The 20,515-nt window shown below is 39.0% G+C and overlaps 2 protein-coding genes across 2 annotated transcripts; one reads left to right on the top strand and one right to left on the bottom strand.

Moving 5' to 3' along the window:
• Positions 1–108: 108 nt before the first annotated feature.
• LOC115415301 (methylmalonate-semialdehyde dehydrogenase [acylating], mitochondrial-like) lies at positions 109–17,042 on the bottom strand. Its single transcript, XM_030128824.1, has 12 exons — positions 16,888–17,042; positions 16,555–16,599; positions 15,689–15,763; positions 15,165–15,326; positions 12,856–12,934; positions 9,320–9,622; positions 8,886–9,007; positions 7,246–7,435; positions 6,919–7,100; positions 5,455–5,634; positions 1,265–1,363; positions 109–1,180 (listed from the first exon to the last, which is right to left on the bottom strand). The coding sequence occupies exons 1-12, from the start codon at positions 16,924–16,926 to the stop codon at positions 1,076–1,078; spliced, it is 1,581 nt and encodes a 526-aa protein (XP_029984684.1). The 5' UTR covers positions 16,927–17,042; the 3' UTR covers positions 109–1,075.
• A 240-nt stretch (positions 17,043–17,282) lies between these two features.
• Positions 17,283–19,359, top strand: LOC115415251 (sterile alpha motif domain-containing protein 15). The gene is made up of 3 exons (XM_030128764.1): positions 17,283–17,568; positions 17,699–17,797; positions 18,812–19,359. The coding sequence occupies exons 1-3, from the start codon at positions 17,476–17,478 to the stop codon at positions 18,983–18,985; spliced, it is 366 nt and encodes a 121-aa protein (XP_029984624.1). The 5' UTR covers positions 17,283–17,475; the 3' UTR covers positions 18,986–19,359.
• Positions 19,360–20,515: the final 1,156 nt, after the last annotated feature.

Genomic DNA, 20,515 nt, shown 5'->3' with positions numbered 1-20,515 from the left:
AAAAACATGCATCTCATTACAACCCCGCAAAAACATCAAAGCTAAAGGTGGCCTAAGAAGTTTGCACAATACTGTACATAGTGAAGTAAAGTAAAAACCATCATGCAGCACTTTTATCTCTGAACTTTATTGGGTTTTGTTTGAATGTGCATTTTCTGCACTCCATAATAATACCTGATGAACACAATGGAAGCAGAATTAAAGTCCAAGTACAGTGTCTTCATTGCAACAAGGAATCTATAGTTCAGCCACAAGAGCAAAGAGAAGAGTCGAGTTTGGAGTTCAAGTAGCTTAAATACCTTGAATAAAGTACACAAGTACCACAACTTTCCTCCTAATTTGATCTCATTTTTGTTGGTACCGTCAGTTTAATGACACATCCAACACCGCAATTTAAGTTCAATACAAGACCAAACGTTTGTTCTAGTGCTAATACAGTAGAAAACAGGACCTCTATCTGACACAGTAGACACAGTAAGCCCAAACCTGAACCACACAGGATATGAAACAGAGCTGAAACTAGTAACAGAGACATTTTAATGGAGTGACACAGAGTGGAAGGATACATATTCTACAGTACAATTCGTTTCAGTTATATCCCACTTTCACAGGTTTCCTAATGTTCTCCTAGACTGGAAAAAGTAAACGCGACGTTAAAAAAATACTGGTGGAAGACATTTACTCACTGCTTTTTGAGGCAGAATCCCTGATCCTTTTGATTCACATGTACATTTTCAAAAGTATCATGACAAATCACGCGATGGATTATGAAATGATTAACCGTGATGAATAGTTAATCCAGTAAGTGCCAGAAATTAATGAAAACCTGGAAAAAAAAAACTACACACATTAAAACACACAGCACCATTCACCCAAACAATCTAGCTCACAGTCCCCATGTCTTAAAGGATGTCATTTGTGTTTGTGCAAAACAGTGTCCAGGATGGTCAAACTTCAGTCAGCAACTAATAATCCCCAGTGTGTAGTATATTCCTCAACTGTAAAAGGACATGTCACCTCCTTGGGCTCTTTTCTTAAGGCATATAAAGAGTCAATGAAGGTATGTGCTGTCAATTTAACGTCCCATGGTTGGCATAGTAACGGCTGGGCTGGTCACGGTGGCATCCTCAGCCTTCCATTGTGATGTTACGGTCTTAATCTGAGTGTAGAACTGGATGCCCTAGTGGGAGAGAGACAAACGGTGTCACCATATGATGCAGGTTATTATTATTTTATTAATTTAAACACAGGGTGCGTCATTTACCTGCTTGCCATAAAAGTTGGTGTCTCCTCTGAATGAGCCTCTAGAGCCAGTGAAGGAGAACATGGGGAGGGGGACGGGGATGGGGACATTCACGCCGATCTGTAGAAACAAGAGAATTCACTGTTATAATATGGACACGACAAGCACCATGGGTTAAAATAATGCCAATGCTGGAGTGTTATTTGGACCTTCTATCGAGTGTAATGGTGGTCCACCTTTATATTTCTCCTATTAATAAGATTTTAAGGGTAATGCAAGGCCTTAAAAAGGTCCAGTATGTGAAATTTATTAACATCATCATCAAATGAGTACCCCTCAACTCGCCTTCCCCTATTGGTGGTTGAGGAAGAAAAGCTGTTGCAGTGTTTGTTTTGTCCCTTCTGGTTTTTTGGTGAAGGGGAAACACAGTAGGTTAGCGTACCCCCAGGGGTACTTGGAAGAAGCCCAGGGGGTACTTGAAATTTTTGGGGGAAAATTCGTTAAATAAGTCATCATGTACCGAATACAAAAAAAAGAGAATTAATGCTGAAATATAAAACATAATAAATACATTCATATAATAGTTTTATTGTTAATCATCTTGTTTAAGCTTTGGTAACATTTTAAGAACATTTCTATTTTATATTATTCAAAATGAGTTTATTTGAGCAGCTAAGTCATTATTTTTCATTGATGGAAGGTTAATTTATTAATTAATGACCAATTTATTTATCTTTCTGTTCAACGAAAGAGGGCACTTTTCCGTTTATATTTTGCACACAAAATTTACTTTAACACTTTCAGTGCCATGGGCCGATTAAATCGGCTTTACGAAAACAACCTGTAAAGTGCCACGGGCCGATCAGATCGGCTTTGGAGAACACGCCATATTTGTGTACAAACAAACCATCCACCCCCATTTCTTTCTCACATTTCGATGACGTTCTTTCTGTGTCCCCCTTTTGAGACCAAGCAGACGGGAATTTGAGGTCACGCGACCGAATAATATTTTTATATCTTTTTAATGTTTCTTATTCTCCGGTGTTTCATCAGAGGGAGCCCTCCATGCCGGGGGGGCGGCTGTGGACTCCGGGGGCTGTGGCGCCTTCTCTCACTGGGGTCCGCTCCTTTCTGGTGGGTGGGGGTCCCAGTTGGCCCTCTCCCACTAGTTGGGATGCGGGGCTGTGTTGCTGGTGCCTGGTCGCCGGGGTCGGCAGCTGCCTCCTGGTGCGGATGGCTCCCTGAGACAGCGCCTCCTAAATTGATGTTTTACTTTTACTTGTACATTTTTGTTCTGGTCTACCTGTGCTCAGTCAGTCTTCTTAAAGCTATACTGTATGATGTGGCATTTTTACACTTTTCTTTTGTCATCTTAAAATGCTCCTAATAAGTGTGTGTTAAACTAAAATGTAAAAGAAATCCGCCAGGTGTTGAAATTCAAAAATGTTTAGTTCTCATATATTTCTAATAAAAGTCTGACCAATCATTTTAGTCGGTCCGAATAAAATAATTGGCCGAACTTGACTGAGCCTCCTGTCAATCATCCATTACGGCCGTCCAGCATCTGATCCATTATCGCCGTCTCACATCTGATATGTGTCCCTCTGAATCTGACGCTTCACTGGCGCTGCTTTTCCTGTCACTGACCACAGTCTACTGTCTAGGATGTGTATGGATAGAACTGACATGCACATGTGGAAGGGAATAAACGGATTTATGAACAGAAACAACAGCTGAGGAGAACAAACAGGAGTCTGATGAATGAAGGATGGAGATAAAAGTCCGGAAGTCAGCTGTACTGGACTGAACAGGTCTGCATAAAGCTCAGCTTTTATGACGGTGGGACTCATACAGGTACATGTACATGGTGTCACACAATGTAAGATGATGTAGGATGATAATTGTATGGACTATGAAACTTCAAATGTCCACGGAAAATTCGCAGAGGCCGCGCGTTCACAGTGCGCGCGCCCATCCCCTGGGCACTGCAGTGAAGACGCTGACCCAGTACTGCACAGACCAGGTCTACTGATGGAACAGGAGCCACGGGCCCGCGGCAGGTGGATGATGCATCTGATTACTGAGGGAGGGGTCCGCGGACACGCCAAAACGGACCGGACCTCCACCTCTGCTTCCTCCTCCGTTTCCATCGCGCATCAGAAGAGAGGAGGAGAGAGGAGGAGGAGCCTCAGAGCTCAGGCAGAGGGAAGGGGGCGGGGCTTTGGAGGGAGGCGGGTTGTTCATGTTCAAACTTTTACTAAGTGCTGTGAGAAATGCTACATCGGTAGGTATAGCTTTAAGTATGTGTGAGCTTGTGGGTTTGCATGTATATGTGTGTGTGTGTGTGTGTGCGGGTGAGTGGGTGGGTGTGGGTGGGGGGGCGGTACTGATTTTTAAACTGATATGTAAAGCACTTTGTGCTACAGTTTTTAATGTATGAAAAGTGCTATATAAATAAAGATTATTATTATTATTATTATTATTATTATTATTATTATTATTATTATTATTATTATTATAAATTATGCAAATTACGATCAATAATGAATCGGCTGCGTCCGGTGCATTTTGGATCTAATCAGCAATCGGTCGGATGTTACCGAGCGGTTTCCTGCAGGATTCTTCAAATATTATTAAAACGACGCGAAATACTGAAAAACGGCCAAATTCTGTGGCACTTTTAAGGCTTATTAGCCCCTTAACTGTCTGGCACTTAAAGAGTTAAAAAATGTGTTTTTTTTTTAATATTTTATAGTTAAATGTATGTTGTTTGCTTACAAAGTTTTGACAGACATCGTTGGTACAGGAACTAATTTTGCCTAATTTTTTTTTTTTTTTTCAAACAAAAATGCTGAAGCCACAGTTGGGGGTACTTGGCTAAAAAAAGGATATGTCAGGGGGTACTCCACTGTAAAAAGTTTGAGAACCACTGCAGCAGGTAATAGCAATGAGGAAGGTGCAACATTACAGGCATGACCAAAGCAACAAAAAAAAAAACAATATTAATAATACTACCGTCAATGTGCAGAGCAATAAAACTAATAAAAAAGTACTCTCCCCAGATCAGAGGGTTTTAGTAAATACCCAAAAGCCTTACTGAGTAAGTATAGTTTTTTAAAGAATGTAATTTATATGGACTTAATCCTTGTCAATCTTCCCTTCTGACCCTCTCTCTGATGTATTTAACTGCACCCTGAACTCTGCTTGGATTATACATTTCCCTGTTGTTTTGCAGGTTTGTGAGAGCCCTCCTTTGGGAAATACATTTCTTTAATTGAAAACTATTGCTTGCAGAAGGACTTCTAAACGCCTCATCTGTTTGCACTTCCACAAACAATCTAGGGGAAACCTCAGATTGGAGTGCATCTTAACACTGGATACCACATGCAATAAAACAGGAAAAAAAAAAGAGAACAGGACATCTGGTCTGAGCTACTGTAGGAACATGACAGTACAACATGCAAGACTCCTGCACGAGTATGAACTCATTCTACGATAAAGAAAACACAACAATCATTTTCTTGTGATAATAAACCAATTAGTTATGAATATTATATTCCATTTCTGCAATAAGAGCCCCCTAAACTATTCTGAATAATCTACAATGGACCTTTAATGTGTGCCGCATCGGGCTTTGATTGACAGTTGTGACTGACAGCTCATTCCCTCTGCTGAGTCACACATTCTAAGCTTCTAACTTTTCTCCCTCTCAGACGGACTCTATTGTAGTTATGGTTAACAAGTTACATCCACAAGACTAGTCACAAATTGCACTTCCACAGCTCTGCCCTTTTGGACAAATATTGTCACGACTGGTCTTAAAAAGTTAAGGTGGCAGCAGCCGAAATGCAAAATCAAAACAGCTATTAAAAAAAACCCAACGATGGCTCTTTATACAGTCTATGGAGTAAATATAAATAATGAATGAGTACAAACAGAATCAGAGCGAGATACTGATGAAGGCTTTTTGGGAATACAGTTACACAAACTAAAAAGTGAAATGTATTTTATCAATGTGTTTTCAAGCAATCATTGAATTGAAATTGACTGTCTGCTCTTTTAATCCAACCTACCTCACTTCCCCCATAAACTGTTTACTCAAACAAATGAGTCACCTCAGACTAAAATAACTTCTAAGTTGAATGCTTTACATCCCTGACAGTCACTTTCAATACCAGACTCATCAGTTGCGGGTTTATTCAGCCTCTCACCTGGCCTACATCCACCTCATGTGTGTATTTGCGGGCTGTGGCTCCGTTGGTGGTGAAGATGGCCGTTCCGTTGCCGTATTGGTTCTTGTTGATTAAAGAGATCGCTTCGTCAAGAGTGTCAGCCTCCAGGATGACAAGCACTGGGCCGAAGATCTCCTCCCTGTAGCATTTCATGTCCGGCTACAAAGAACAGCACAATCACAGCATTGAATATACTCAAACAATTAAAAGTCTGGTTTAATACCTGCAAGGCATTATTAGAGGGTCATTATGTAACAGTGCATGCAAAGTTTGTGACGTTCTCTCAATAACTGCAGAACAGAAAGAGAAATGATTCAAGTGCATTCAGTTCCACTAGTAATGGCTGCTTTCTATTTTAAGATGTACGCTGACATCCAACACTCATAACAAGAAACCTTGATGTATGTGTGTGTGTGTGTGTGTGTGTGTGTGGGGTCGCTCTGACAGCTAGAAATGTGCACACATTATCTCAACACTGCAAGTTCTAACTTCCATTATGGGAACACAGCTCACTGTCTTTAGGCTTTACTGGAACTTCCTACTCTGTCATATCAGAGGAGTTTCAATGGCATCGTCTTCCAAAATCAAAAATGTTCAGTTCAAGCTGCATCTTTCAGTAGAATGATTTGTAGTCACAGTTTTATTGTGTTTTTACTTTAATTGGGTTTAATTCATGTTTTACTATCATTTCTATTGATCTAATGTTTGAAGAAAAAATAAAATCAAATAAAGTAATAACTTACAGTTTTAACTCATGATTATGTGTTACTGGTCGGGTAGCAGACATTTAAAATATTTAAAAAATTGTTTTTAATTTATGTGTATGAGTTATGTTTTTGCCTCAATTCTGTTTGCTTATGTCCTGTGTTTTGTCTTTATGATATATATGCAGTTTTTTGGGGGGGCTGTAACCTCTGTAGAACCTCATGCTTTCTGCACAACATGAGCTCCACTGGGAACAAAATGTGCTTTACAAATAACATTTGGCTTACTGGTTATATATAGTTGTACAAGTCAACTTGACAGTCATGTTGTATATACAAAAACTGAAAAAATATACATTTTGTAATTTTGTATTTTATATATATATATATATATATATATATATATATATATATATATATATATATATATATATGTATGTATAATTTTGTAATTCAGATCTACTCTTAATTCAGAATTAGAGTCAAAACATTTCATTAGCTTTTTTTAACCTGAAAAATTACTCACTTTCCCTTCAGATCTGGCAGACTAAGTTAAATAATCAAGCTTTATGAATGACAGTGAGTAGCAGCAGCTCAATCCATATAATGCTTAATACATTAAATTCATTTTTAACCTTCCTACAAAGACTTAAGGTTGCGGGAAAAAAAGTCAGTGTATATTCTGCTAAAAGAGAGACAAAAAGAGGGTGACCATTTATACTTCTGGGCCTCATCTCACCGTGACTTTGGATAGGATGGTAGGTCCTACAAAGTTTCCATTCTCATATCCTTTGACATTAACATTTCTCCCATCCAGCAGCAGCTGGGCACCTTCATCTACCCCACTCTGGATCAAGAACTCCACTCTTTGTTTGGCCTCAGGAGAGATCAGGGGACCCACGTCTGCTCCCGGCTGATCGCCTTCAGGACAGATAGTTAGGTTATAACGGTTATATAGAGTACATATAGAGATATTTTTTTAATGTTTGCAGCCCAGTATCACGTTTCAGATATTTGGCTCAAAGGGAGTTATAATCTTGTCACCATATTTTCTTTGTTTTGTTACCTGCATTTACACGCAGTGTCTTGGAACGTTCCACCAGCTCTGGGAGCCAATCACGAGACTCCCCTACAAAAATAGCTGTAGACAGGGCCATGCAGCGCTGGCCGGCTGCTCCAAAGGCAGCCCCTACCAGCTGGTTAAGCGTGTTTTCTTTGTTGGCATCGGGCATCACCACGCCATGGTTCTTGGCACCCTAAAAATGTAAAATGCAGGACAAAGCTCAGTGGGGGCTATCTCCTGTAGAATACAGGATATCAAACCAAGGAAGCACTTTGCTAATCACACATGTAACAAAGTGAAATGACTGACAGGTATGAAGTGAGTGGTTGTCTTGGTAACAGAGCAGATGTGCTGCGTGTGTTTTTATGCATTACAAAAGGAATATCATTAAATATGTAGGTTATTAGTCCAGTGAGATCACAAATCCCTCTGAGCACTGAGAGTAGGGCTGCACGATTTTGGCAAAAAAAAAAAATCCCGATTTTTTCCTCTAAAAACTCGATTTTCGATTTTGATTTCGATTTTTGGGTAAAACTACAAAAGACAACAGAAGTCAGCATGTCGTTTTTGTGAGCAGCCCACAATGCAAGGCACTGCTCTGACCTCAAATCTGTGATGGTATCACGTGATGAACCCCCAGAAGTTTATTTTTTCTTAATTAAATCTTTATTGAATGAAATAGAGTATACAAACAATGTATGCGACAAGAAAATAACATAAGTTTGCCAGGGGGAATACACTATAATACAATGTCCAAATCAGAGCAAATACTTATGTTTTTTATAGCCTTTTTGTTTCCAGATTTATCTAACAGCTTTAAATAAAGTTCAACATCTTTCAAAAAATAAATAATATTTGTTTTTGTGTTACAGAACTTACAGTTGTGAATGAAAAATTTAGCAAGTAAGAGGACTAAATTAATTATTTAAAGTTTTTTTATATATATATGTGTGTGTGTGTGTGTTGTTGTTGTTTTTTTTTTTAATTTTTTTTTTTTTTTTTTTTCCTGGGTATCTGGGCCCACAGAAGTGATACCAATGTAAGTCAGTGACAGGCATCAGTCGTGCGTGCGTGCGTGCGTGGACCAGGTTAATATAAGTGATCCACATGCGGTTCTGTTTAAACTGAGGGATCCGTGCGTGGAATAGACCGACCCAGGACACGCTGGAGGGATTCTATCCTGGAGCGGGTGGATGTGTGTGGGCACAGGGCTGCCTGGGCTCCTCTGCTGAGGCTGATGACCCCGAGACCCGGACCCGGATCGGAAGAAGACAGTACGGTACGGATCCGGGACAACGGAAGATGAGTGATCCGCATGCAGTTCTATTTCAGTTGCGGGATCCGTGCGTGAAGCCACGGCTTACATTGCTATAAGTACTGCGGGCTCATGAACACATTTAAAGTCCGGCCATTGCACGGAGTTCTGTGACAGACCACTGTCACTGATAGGAGGAGGAGCCTACGGGAGCCCGCAAGCGCACGGCCCGCAGGCACGAGAGAGATGAAATCGATTTTACGATTTCCCTTTTTTAAAAATCGTCCTAATTAAAAAATCCGATTTCGATTTAAAATCGATTAATCGTGCAGCCCTAACTGAGAGCGTATGTTTAGATAAAGGATTTGAAAATCTGCTGCTGGTTTACCATGTTGGACTGCACTCTTTTGCCATTCTTGGAACCCCGCTCGTAGATGTATTCTCCAGCTTGGTTGGAGCCCACAAAGCTGATGGCTTTGATGGCTGGATGGTCACAGATGAAATTCACCGCTAAACACAGAGACAAATTCACATTGTCAGTTTCCTCTTTTGCCCCTACCCTATCCTGCACACACACACACACACACACACACACACACACTGAAGCCTTGGATGCAAAGGTTCATATCTCTTGCCTCAAACACTCACAAATTATTTATGGATATAAGCTGCACATATTATGCAAATGTTCTATCTACACATTTCCAGAAAGTATATGATTAGTGGCCTGTCAAACTTGGACTCATTCCCATAGTCCATTACACACACACACGCACACACACACAGAGATTATGTACTTATGAATGAACAGGACACACTCACCTGCATGCTGGCCGTGTATGACGTTGAGAGTACCATCTGGTGCCCCAGCATCTTGGAGTAATTTGGCCAAGAGCATGGCACATCCTGGGACTCGTTCAGAGGGCTTCATGAGGTACGTGTTGCCACAAACCATACCGATGGGGAACATCCACAGAGGAATCATGGCAGGGAAGTTAAAAGGGGCGATGCCGGCACACACACCGATGGGCAGCCGGTAGGTGTATGTGTCCATGTCTTTGGTGATGGAAGGTAGGGTCTCCCCAAGCATGAGGGATGTAATACTGCAGGCATGCTCCACCACCTCTGAGGTAGGATGAACAAATAGAGGTAAATATTCACTCCTGAAACAATGACAGTTAACTACGATGGCATATCAGGGCCACATAAGAAAATAAAAACGCTTGTCAATATGAGAATAAAGTCATTAATTAACAAGAATAAAGTCATTAATTAACGAGAATAAAGTCGTAGTTTTAAAAAACTCATTTAACGAGAATAAAGTCGTTAATTAACGAGAATAAAGTTATTATTTAACGAGAATAAAGTTGTAGTTTTATGAGATTAAAGTTGTAAATTTTGAAAATTCGACAGAATTTCCGGTTCTACAGCAAACGCAACAAGCGAAGCAGATACTTTCACTTCTATTGGACTCAAAAACTTGAAGTAGAATCCTCACAGTTTCTTCAGAAACATCAAACCCCATACAGTAGTTCTCTAGTGTATCTACCAATAGCCATGCAGATGACCACTTCATCAGTTTCTCCTTCATAAAAGAGGCAATTTGCTACAAATCAGTTCAGTTCTTACAACAAACCCAAACTTGTGCAAACTCGCTTCAAAGTCCTTAGACTAATGATAATGTGTTGATGGGAGGATAGACTCAGTATTTGGCCTTTGTCCCTAACCCCCAAATGAAAGGAGAACTTCACAAAATGTTCCAAGTTCTCCATTATTCGATGAGTGGGTACGACTTTATTCTCGAAATATTACAACTTTATTCTCATTAAATAATGATTTTTTTTTTTTTAAAGCTACGACTTTATTCTCATTAATTAATGACTTTATTTTTGAAATATAACAAATTTATTCTCGTTAAATAATGAGTTTTTTTAAAACTACGACTTTATTCTCATTAAATAATGACTTTATTCTCAATAATTAATTTTATTCTTGTTAAATAATGAGTTTTTTTAAAACTACAATTTTATTCTCATTGATTAATGACTTTACTCTTGTTAATTAACAAATTTATTCTCATAGTGACAAGTGTTTTTATTTTCTTATGTAGCCTTAATACGCCGTTGTAAGCTAATAGCATTTTGAGCTAGTATTTTCTGTCATAATATCCCAGTTAAAAAGCCTATTATTAGCCAATGGCCACTGCCAGAGCCAAGTTCTACCAGGACCATAAATAATCTGACAAACTGATTAGTCACTCTCTGTCTTACAAATATATCTAAATTACACTGAAAGCCAGGGATGCTGAAGTTGCTTTGGCTAAGGGCCACTGCTGCAAAATGACAAGAGACCATGGGCTAGCAAATAAACACTATTTATCAGACAGAATTAATTACATTTCAAGCATTAAAAAGGCTCAGAATTCATCTTTCTATTTTCAAGTTAATTTTCTAAGTTAACTTAATACAAGTATTGGCAATAGGGCCAGATTTACTACGCAGTGCACATTTGTGCAAGGATAGAGTCCAGAAAAAGCATAGAAGTGAGTGGGCAGTTTTGTGGGTGATTTACTAAAAATATGCAAAAATATGAACACAGACACAGCCAGTTCATTTCAGTAACAACCAACAAAATCCACTAAGTGCACCACAAATCAGTGTAGAGCCAGACTAGACATTAGGACCTGCTGAGGATACTGCACTGAATGTAACCTAGTCTAAAATAGTGGCTGAAATATTTCAAAAGAAGACAGCTGAGACTGTGAGAAAAGGTATTGGCAAATCACCATCGTGAGTGATGCAAATACAGAAGAGGGAGAGGGCATTCTACAGATGAGGTTGACTTGGCATCACATTTGCCGGCTGCTATAGTACTGATTTCTGACTACTACAATCTACAACACTGTGGTACTTTTATTTTATATGGTAGGTAGGTTATTATTTCTTAATTTCAATAATATGGAGGAAACACAATGCACACAGTCCCTACAGGCTAAAGAACCTTCAAAAAGAATGAGAATTTTCAGTGTCACTAAGCTGAAGATTTCATATATTGATGAAAGCAAATATATTGGTCCAAACCTTTATGACTGTATGTCAAAGTAAGACTTTTCCCTGCTTGTATCTTGGCCAATTTTTAACATTATAGGTCTATGTGTTCGTTAAATGAATGATCTCAAGACCAGGAGCATAAAAATGTGGAATGTTTTATAATCTATATAGTCTAATGACGCCTTTCTTCCTACATGTGGAGAGAATCCTCCCTTTTCTATTCCCTGCTCTCTGTTCTCGGCAGTGCTTCCACTGTGCACAATTTTCACAGCCATATCAGGTGCAAATGGTTAAGATATGCTTTTTCTGGCTTTAAATGATGACGCAATTAGCAGTAAATCAAGTGCCGCAAACCATAGTAAATCATCTTGCTCGACTCAGTTAAATACTCTCCTCCTAAAAATTTACACTCTGAAAAGGAAACTCCTACACTGTATTTAATGGTTACACAGGCATGTCCATTGTAAATGCCTTGGTTATATTTGAATGAGTTAAAAAAAAAGAACTACGAATCAGTTTATTTTGTTTGTGAATTAGAAAACAGTCAGCCAGCATACTATCACTCTAAATTCAGTATTTCAACAATAAGCCAGTGAAACAATGTCTGGAGAATTGTACTACTAATATGTATAATGTCTACACTACACCACATTATCTAGTTTATGCTTACAATCCCCAGGAAGAAAAACTGTACTATGAGGGAACACTGCAACACTGGTCTCGATACAGGAGGAATTCTCTCAGGCTGACAGCACACCTGCAGATGAAGCCTGTCTTTCAGCTGATAACTTTAAGTTCGCGAGCCAGAAAAATTTGGGCATCCCAAAAATGGGAGCTGGACCAAGTATAAAAATAGACTCTGGCAGACGCATCATGTAATAACCAAAATATAGCATCTTTTCTTTGCAAATGCACGTGGCTCTTTAAATTTCTCAACATGACTCTCACTCATGCGAGGCTGCCAAAGTGAAGTTTACCTCATTAAGGACAAAATGCAAATTAAATTTTACATAACGTGCAATAAGCAGAAAGCACAGAGGGTTTTATACCAAAGTAGAAAACACAAGCTATATATCCATACAACATCACCACCAAACAGGAGTCCTGCAGCTGGGTTATGGCTCGTCAGTTATACAGTGTGCGTATGTCTGTGTGTGTGTGAGGGGGGGGGGTGTTATTAGGAGATACATACACAACAGATTCAATCAGGAATTTGACCTCAGCTATATTTTTCTCTGGCAGTATTTAATCCCATCAGGATAACAAATCTAATGGTGCAGTTGGGAGTCAAATCCATGCTTTACTTACGCAGTCCTCTGAACACATCTCCTTCTGCATCAGCAAGAGTTTTGCCCTGTTCCAAGGTGATCAGTTTAGCCAGTTCTTTCTGAAATATGAGAAGAAGAAAACAACCTGGAATTAATCAAATATCACTCAAAGATACAAATGTTCGAACATTTCTTGTAATGTAAACATAATGTTGAAGGACCACTTTTCTGTCAAACTAATAATAATAATAATAATAATAATAATAATAATACATTTTATTTATAGGCGCCTTTCAGGACACTCAAGGTCACCGTACAAAGTTGTTATAAATAAATAAAACACAATTAAAATTACACATATACATATATAAAACACATAGGTTCATAAAATGGCAGTAGATAAAAGTGAAATTATGGAATTGAGTAGGCCTGTCTGAATAAATAAGTCTTAAGCTGAGATTTGAAGGTGGTAATAGAATCACAGTTTTTTATGTGTTCCGGGAGGGCATTCCAGAGGCGGGGGGCTGAGCGGCTGAAAGCTCTGGACCCCATGGTAGTCAAGCGGGCAGGTGGGAGGGTGAGTTGGACAGATGAAGATGACCTGAGACTGCGGGTGGGAATGTTTATGTGGAGGAGGTTATTGAGGTACTGAGGGGCGAGGTGGTTTATGGCCTTGAAAGTGAGAAGTAGAATTTTATACATGATGCGAAATTTAACAGGAAGCCAGTGGAGTTGTTGCAGGACAGGTGTTATGTGACTCTTGGATGGGGTTCTGGTGATGATACGGGCGGCAGAGTTTTGAACCAGTTGCAGTTTATGAAGAGATTTGTCCGGTAAACCAAATAAAAGGGAGTTGCAGTAATCTAGGCGGGATGTGACCAGGCTATGGACCAGAATTGCAGTATTGCTGGGGAGAGGGATGGACGGAGACGGAAGATATTGCGCAGGTGGAAATAGGCTAGACGGGTGACATTATTAATATGAGATTGGAATGAGAGGGTGTTATCAAGGATGACACCGAGACTCTTAACCTGGTGGGAGGGAGAAACTGGGAAATTGTCAATCTGAATGGAAAAGTTGTTTATTTTAGATATGGTGGATTTAGTGCCAGTGAGAAGAATTTCTGTTTTGTTACTTTACTAACTGCAGGACTGTGAGTGCTACAAAGTCAGAAAAAGGCCGAAAGGAGGTGAGGAGGGGCTGAACAGCAGGTGTGGATGTGTGTGTCAGGGGTTGTTAAGTCTATTCACAGGACAGGGAATCACATGAGACCTAATGTAGAGCCATAGGTCTGAACGGTTATTTTTAGTTTATGTACTGATTTACCACCTCAAAAAAGACCCACCGAAGAAACTAGGCAATTTAATGGTATGAAGATTTATTTTGATCTAACAAATATATAAGTGAACAGATATTGGCATTAAAAGTTTAGTCTTCATCAAACTGTCACTTTATGCAACAGCAGACTGAGGACAGGTTACATGCAGGCATGTAACATCAAGGTTCTGTTCACAACAGGTTGCTAGCTTATTATACACATGGAGGTTAAATAGCTTATAGATCATGACTGAGTGCAGTGATGCATGAAAAAAAGTTTGATGATTCAACATTGATACAGCTCAGTATATAAATTCTACCTTCTGAGCCATGGCTCATGGTAGAGCGGGTCGTCCTATAACTGAAGGGTTGGCGGTGTGAATCCCACTCTGTTTCAGTCATGTGCCGTTGTGTCACTCACACTGGTGTATGAATGCTTATGAATGTTTGGTGGTGGTCGGAGGGGCCGTTTGGCATGAATTGGCAGCCACGCTTCCGTAAGCCTGCCCCAGGACAGCTATGGCTACAAATGGAGTTTACCACCACCAGAGTGAGAATGAGAGTGAATGAATAATGGGTCAATAATGTAAAGTGCTTTGGGTGCCTTGAAAAGTGCTATAGAAATGTTATTATTATTATTATTATTATTATTATTATTATAATACAGAATTTACTCATCTTGTGTAATGTTTGTAGTATACAAAATGCAAAGAAAGAATCAAATCTCTGTGGAGTGCCTAGGGTGACAGCTTGATGAGAAGCTTTTTATACCAATATCTGGACATTTAAACTGAAAATCTGCTTGGTCAAATAAATGTAAATAAAATTATATTACCTAGTTTGCTGCATACAAACAATAGGACCATACAGGTGTTTCTCTAAAAGACCAGATGTTTCCAACATTTTGACAGGCACCATATCACCAGTCATGATGCATTTCATCATAATTGAGTCATACAATTGAGTTTACAGCTCAAAAACATTGTGTGTTGTTTTTGCATCATAGTAAGTATACAGTGTGTTTTTCCTTACAATGTTATCCTTAATGAGCTGCTGATAGCGGAGGAAGATCTGCTGTCTGCTGAGGATGGAAGTCTCGGACCAGGATTGGAATGCTCTGGAGCATGAGTCCACAGCTGCCAGCATCTCCAAGTCTGTAGCTTTGGGAACACGTCCCACCACCTCATTAGTGGCCTGAAGAGACATTCAATACAGACAAGTTGACTGAGAGCAGGGGAAGTCATTACTCTGCATTACTACATGTGCTTAATTTATTAATATTAATGGAAAAATGTTTTGTTTTTCATCCTATAAAGGTTTAGAATTATATGTTATTTAAGTAGATGATTGTTTTATAACGACCCATCATTGCCATTAGTGGACTAGACAAGCTAAACTTCAGATGGATGGACATTTGACTGGCTATACAGACTGGGCTCTTATTTCATTTGTTCTCTAATCAAGACAGAAATGGGAAAACAGACACATGGTGTTCTCAATGGAGTTCAAAGATAGTACAATGGTTACAATGGTGTAGTTCATCTCTGAATACTCACAGGGTTGTGAATATCAAGCCATTCTGAAGTGTTGGACTCGACAAACTTGCCATCGATGAACAGCTTGGTCGTGGGCTAAAGGATCACAGAAACACAAGATTAAAACCAACAAATGTATCAGATCCATCCCCATTATTCACACAGAGACTTTCTACAGCATGTTTCAGATCAGTACAGAGCTCTTTTTTCAGTGCATGTGTTTAAGTTTTTAATGTCCCATTGACTATTATGTTTCAGACCACTGACTTAAGAAACAGTAACAGAGTGCAAAGTATTGTAAAATGTGCAGTATGATTGCAGGAATATCATTACATAATCTTGAACAGCTATACATGGTTGAGGTCTTTAAAGAAGGCTCAGTCAGTCTTCGCTGAGCTGAGCCTGTTTGTGTTACTCCCATCTGATCAGATTTAAACAATTCAATGTAATATGTATGTTATTTATTGTACTGTTGGTACTGATTGCTGAACACTTTTTACCCCCTTTGGGCATAATAAACAAAGATTTTGTGAATTTGTGTCCTATAACCATACTTCATGCATTCAGTGTAAGTTAGTGTGAAATGTCTAGAGAGTGGAGTTGAAAGAGTTTATCAAACAAATTAACTAAAAAAATAAGTAGCTAAGAATAGCACACTATTTCTGACAAGCAGTATAATTTGTTAAGATGCACCATGAAGATGTTAACAAAAATGTAAATGTAGACTTATTTCTTGCTTGTCTTTGCAATGGGGCTAAACATACAATGTAAACATTTCTACAATATAGTAAAAAAAAAAAAAAAAAAAAAAAAAAAGTCTAATGGAGGTAAATAAAACTCTTAAAACTGACAAAAACAATTACATAATTGTTGAATGTGTCGCTTACCACTGAGGAGGAGGAGTAACACATGCGACCCAGCTGAAGAGGGGCCTGTAACAAGTCAAACACCATATCAGTCAACTTCAATTCTCTTCGCATTCGTTTATTGCTTTATTGTCTACGTCTAAATGAGTCAGTTGCTTTCCTTTGTCGCTCACATGATGTAGATAAACCTGTCAATACAAATGTCAAATGCTCGCAGAAAAGAATGAGTTGACTGAGTGCAACGTGTGTATTAAGCAACCACTTTGTTAGCTAACCACTAAGGTTGTTAGTTTAGGGCTGCACAACGTTACAGCACCAATATAAGACCGCAGAAAAAATACAGTTATCTCCTACCTTCTTATTAAAAAGTGTCCGGAGGAGTATTGCTGCCATTGTAGAGTCTCAAGTTGGTTTTTAAGTTGCTCCGAATCCCGTTGTTAGTTAACCCACAGGACAAGGTAGAGCAAAGAGAACTTGAGCTAGCATAAATGTTGCAGAGGACACAGAGCCTGGATAGAATGCTGCGCTTTCCTACAAGCTATAAAATACAATTATCCTATAGAACATTAATGTTTTGCGTCCAGATGATTTGAAGATCAGTGAAACCTGCGCGAAGGGGCTTTGGCTGCTTCCGTTCATTATGGGCGGGACAATATCGATTTACAAGCCAATCATTTCCTAAAGTTTATCAACCGCCCTCCATTGGGAGACGCCGATTGGCTCTTACTATAAACACAGAACAGAGCTGTCAGTGTTAGAGTGAGACAGGATCGAGCTAGCTGCTGGCTAAAAACCTTTATTTATAGGGACTTGAATGTCAAAATTTTGAACCAGGTCTAACTCTTCCCCCGAAATACACAATTTTGATACTGACTTTATGACGGGACCTGCTTGTTGTGGAAAGAAGCGCCTATTAACCCCAAGTGGCAGGTAGTAGTTTCCATGGCAACGAGCCCAGGCAACATGGAGTTCCTACAGTGGACTTGTCATGATGTTGCAGGATGGATTGAGTCTTTAGGATTTCCACAGTACACAGTAGGTTAACATTTGTCTTATTAACAAGAGATAACATTTGCCACTACAGAACCAAATGCCTGTTAACCATTACAATATTAGGCCTGTTACACTTTTCTATGCACTGATCTCGTTATTCTTCCCGTCACAGGCATGTTTCACGGAGAATTTCATCACTGGGAGAAAGCTCATATATGTAAATTGTGCCTACATGCCAAGACTTGGAATCACAGATTTTAAACATATTCAGGTACAGAGATGAGGCTGAAACTTGGGTATCCGATTGTTATTGGAAACTGGTTTACATATCAAAGAGGGAAGCTCATACATATGAAAGTTTCAGCTGGCTGCTAAATAATAATTGCATTGCAACACTATAACTCAGTATTACCATCTGGTGCTGAAACGGTTTATATGAGTTTGTCTTAATTAGCATTTTATGCAATTATTGTTTAATCTATTAAGTAGCCAAATTCATCAAGTAGCCTAGTTAGTCAGCGTCACTGAGACATTACTTAGGGCTCTGCAACTTATGGTGTAGACATTTCATCTAATTCTGATAATTCATGTAGTTTATTATAGCTGACAAAGTAAACAATGGATGAGCAATAGATCTAATAGGCTGATATAGATATGATTGTGCACTCTGCATTGTTTTTCAGATGTCTCATCCTCAGGCACTGAGTGGACTGTAAATAGGCTACCAGAAACCACAGTTGTCACTGCAGACTTAGCTTTGCTTTTATGTGGCACTGAAGCACTTTTCTTTGAATAGTGTGACATCCAATTAAGTTGTGTGTAGTAACTGAGCATCATTGCTGGTAGATACCTAAGATCAGCTGTGTCACATAGATTCTGTTTACAGTCAGAGAGATTGTTTTTCTTACCTCTCCCTGAGGTCAGAACTAAATTGGCTAACAGCGCCTTATATATTCATCCTGTGCTTTACCGTAGAGGCATGTAATTGAAAAAAGTGGTGAGTTGTTAACTAATAATAAAGGACTTTAGACAGAGAGATGCAGTAAAGAATAGCCTTCTCTTTATTTAATCACATTTGAAATGTTCATGCTGTTGGTTGAGTTCTGTAAGTTTGATAAATGACTTTTTTAGGGGTGCAACCCTGTAACACTAATATGATGTTGCAATCTTGGTGAGATCTGTTTGAAAGAGTAGAAACTCTCAGTATGACAACTTATTTAATAAAGGTTAGGCACTGTAAACATATACTTTATCAAAGGACTCAACCCTGCTGTGCTCCCTGCAGGTCATCTCTGCTCATGTGCGTGAGCTGCTGGGGATCACAGAACCCCCATGGAATCGCAGCATTGCTGACTCTCTGCGGGACAGCACGGGCCTATTCCTTGAGAAAAAGAGCCGAACAGGTGCACAAGCAGACAGACTCACCTACCAGAGGTTCCTGGACAACATGCGCCAGTGAAAGCTCAAAGTGAATCACTACAGTAAAGCAGTGTAGCAAAACACCAAGGCATGTCAGAGTCATTGAGTATCACCACCTGTCAGCTCATGATGACTTCAGTGAGACACTAACAGTAGGTCACATGCAAGCCTTGACATTATCACTTCCCACCAGCAAAATGCTAGTTTGCCGTGCTGGTCTGCTACAAATTAGTGTCCGCTACAGAAAAATTATCTAGCCAAAGAGTTCAATCTCAGGTTAGTATGTGTTATGGATGATTCATTATTTTAATAAGTTTGTTTTCTGTCTGTATTAAATTGATGCACTCTATATGCACAACAATAAATCAGCCACTGTAAAGATGTTAAAATTAAAAATAGCTGTAAATAGCAGTAAAAAAAAGAAATGTAATCTTCTTTGGTGTGACAATGGTTTTCAGAATTTGCATATTAATTAACCCATAAAGACGAAGTGTTACTTATGTGGTAGTTCCCAAATTATTTTTTCGCTATATGTAACCCTCCTTAAGGGATTTATCACCATTTATTGTAATATTATCTTCTGTATTTTGTGTTTTTTCAGTGAAAGCCAGGTATTTTCTTATATTTATTTTACTGATCATGTAAATGTTCATAAAAGCTCAGATTAAAATTGAGGGTTATCATATCAAAAACAGAGAAAACTGAAGAAAAAGTGACTTTTTGAGCAAATCTGTCATTAACTGAACATAAACCAAGTATCTCCATCTGCTGTCCATGGGTTTTACTGGTGAATCAATGTTGTAGAAGATGATGGTGTTTCCACGTTCACTATGGAGTTTCTGAACGTCCAAATGGGTCATATCTGATGACCATGAAAAGATGACAAACTGTATTTTACACCAATTATTTACATGCATTGATAGGATTAGTGGATCAACAGATATTAAACAGTTTAGATCAGTTGATGGTTTTGGTAGATGGTGGATGATTGGGTCTTTATTGGTTAAAACTACATTTTGTCATGTGAATGGTTGAGATGCAGACTGTTTAAACAATTTACAGTATACTAAACTCTCTTTCCATTTTAGCTCTAAATGGCAATAATGCTTAAACCACTTAGGGTATTCCTATTGATCTCCAGTGGATGTGTTGTAACTGGATGGAGCTATTGATTTGGAGCAGAAATCCACGGGGCAACTCAGTGACAAGGAACACCTATCTGAGAGTACCAGAGGGACGGGGAGCAGCACAGGTCATTGTTCTTGGGAATGAAAATCACTGAGTGTGCGAGTATCCCCTTGAAGTACACACTACAGTGCTGCTGTTATATACTTATGCACATAAAACCTATACTTTGCCAACTTGCACAAAAGGCCATATAGGATCATTGCTTCAGATAGTGATGGGTTGAGTGCCAAGTAGACCCACAGGGAACCAGAGCTTTCAGTTTAAGCCAACTCAACATTTTCTTGCCAATAATCTATGTAATACATGCAGGAATATTCCGCTTTAGGCTGCTATATTTGACATAGCTGGTGTTTTGTATAGGATAGGGTTATATCTGATGTGT

The sequence above is a fragment of the Sphaeramia orbicularis genome, chromosome 24, assembly GCF_902148855.1.
Source record: "Sphaeramia orbicularis chromosome 24, fSphaOr1.1, whole genome shotgun sequence".
NCBI classification, from domain to species: Eukaryota; Metazoa; Chordata; class Actinopteri; order Kurtiformes; family Apogonidae; genus Sphaeramia; species Sphaeramia orbicularis.
Note: the sequence above shows the minus strand (reverse complement) of the source record. Positions and strands in the feature narration are given on the sequence as shown.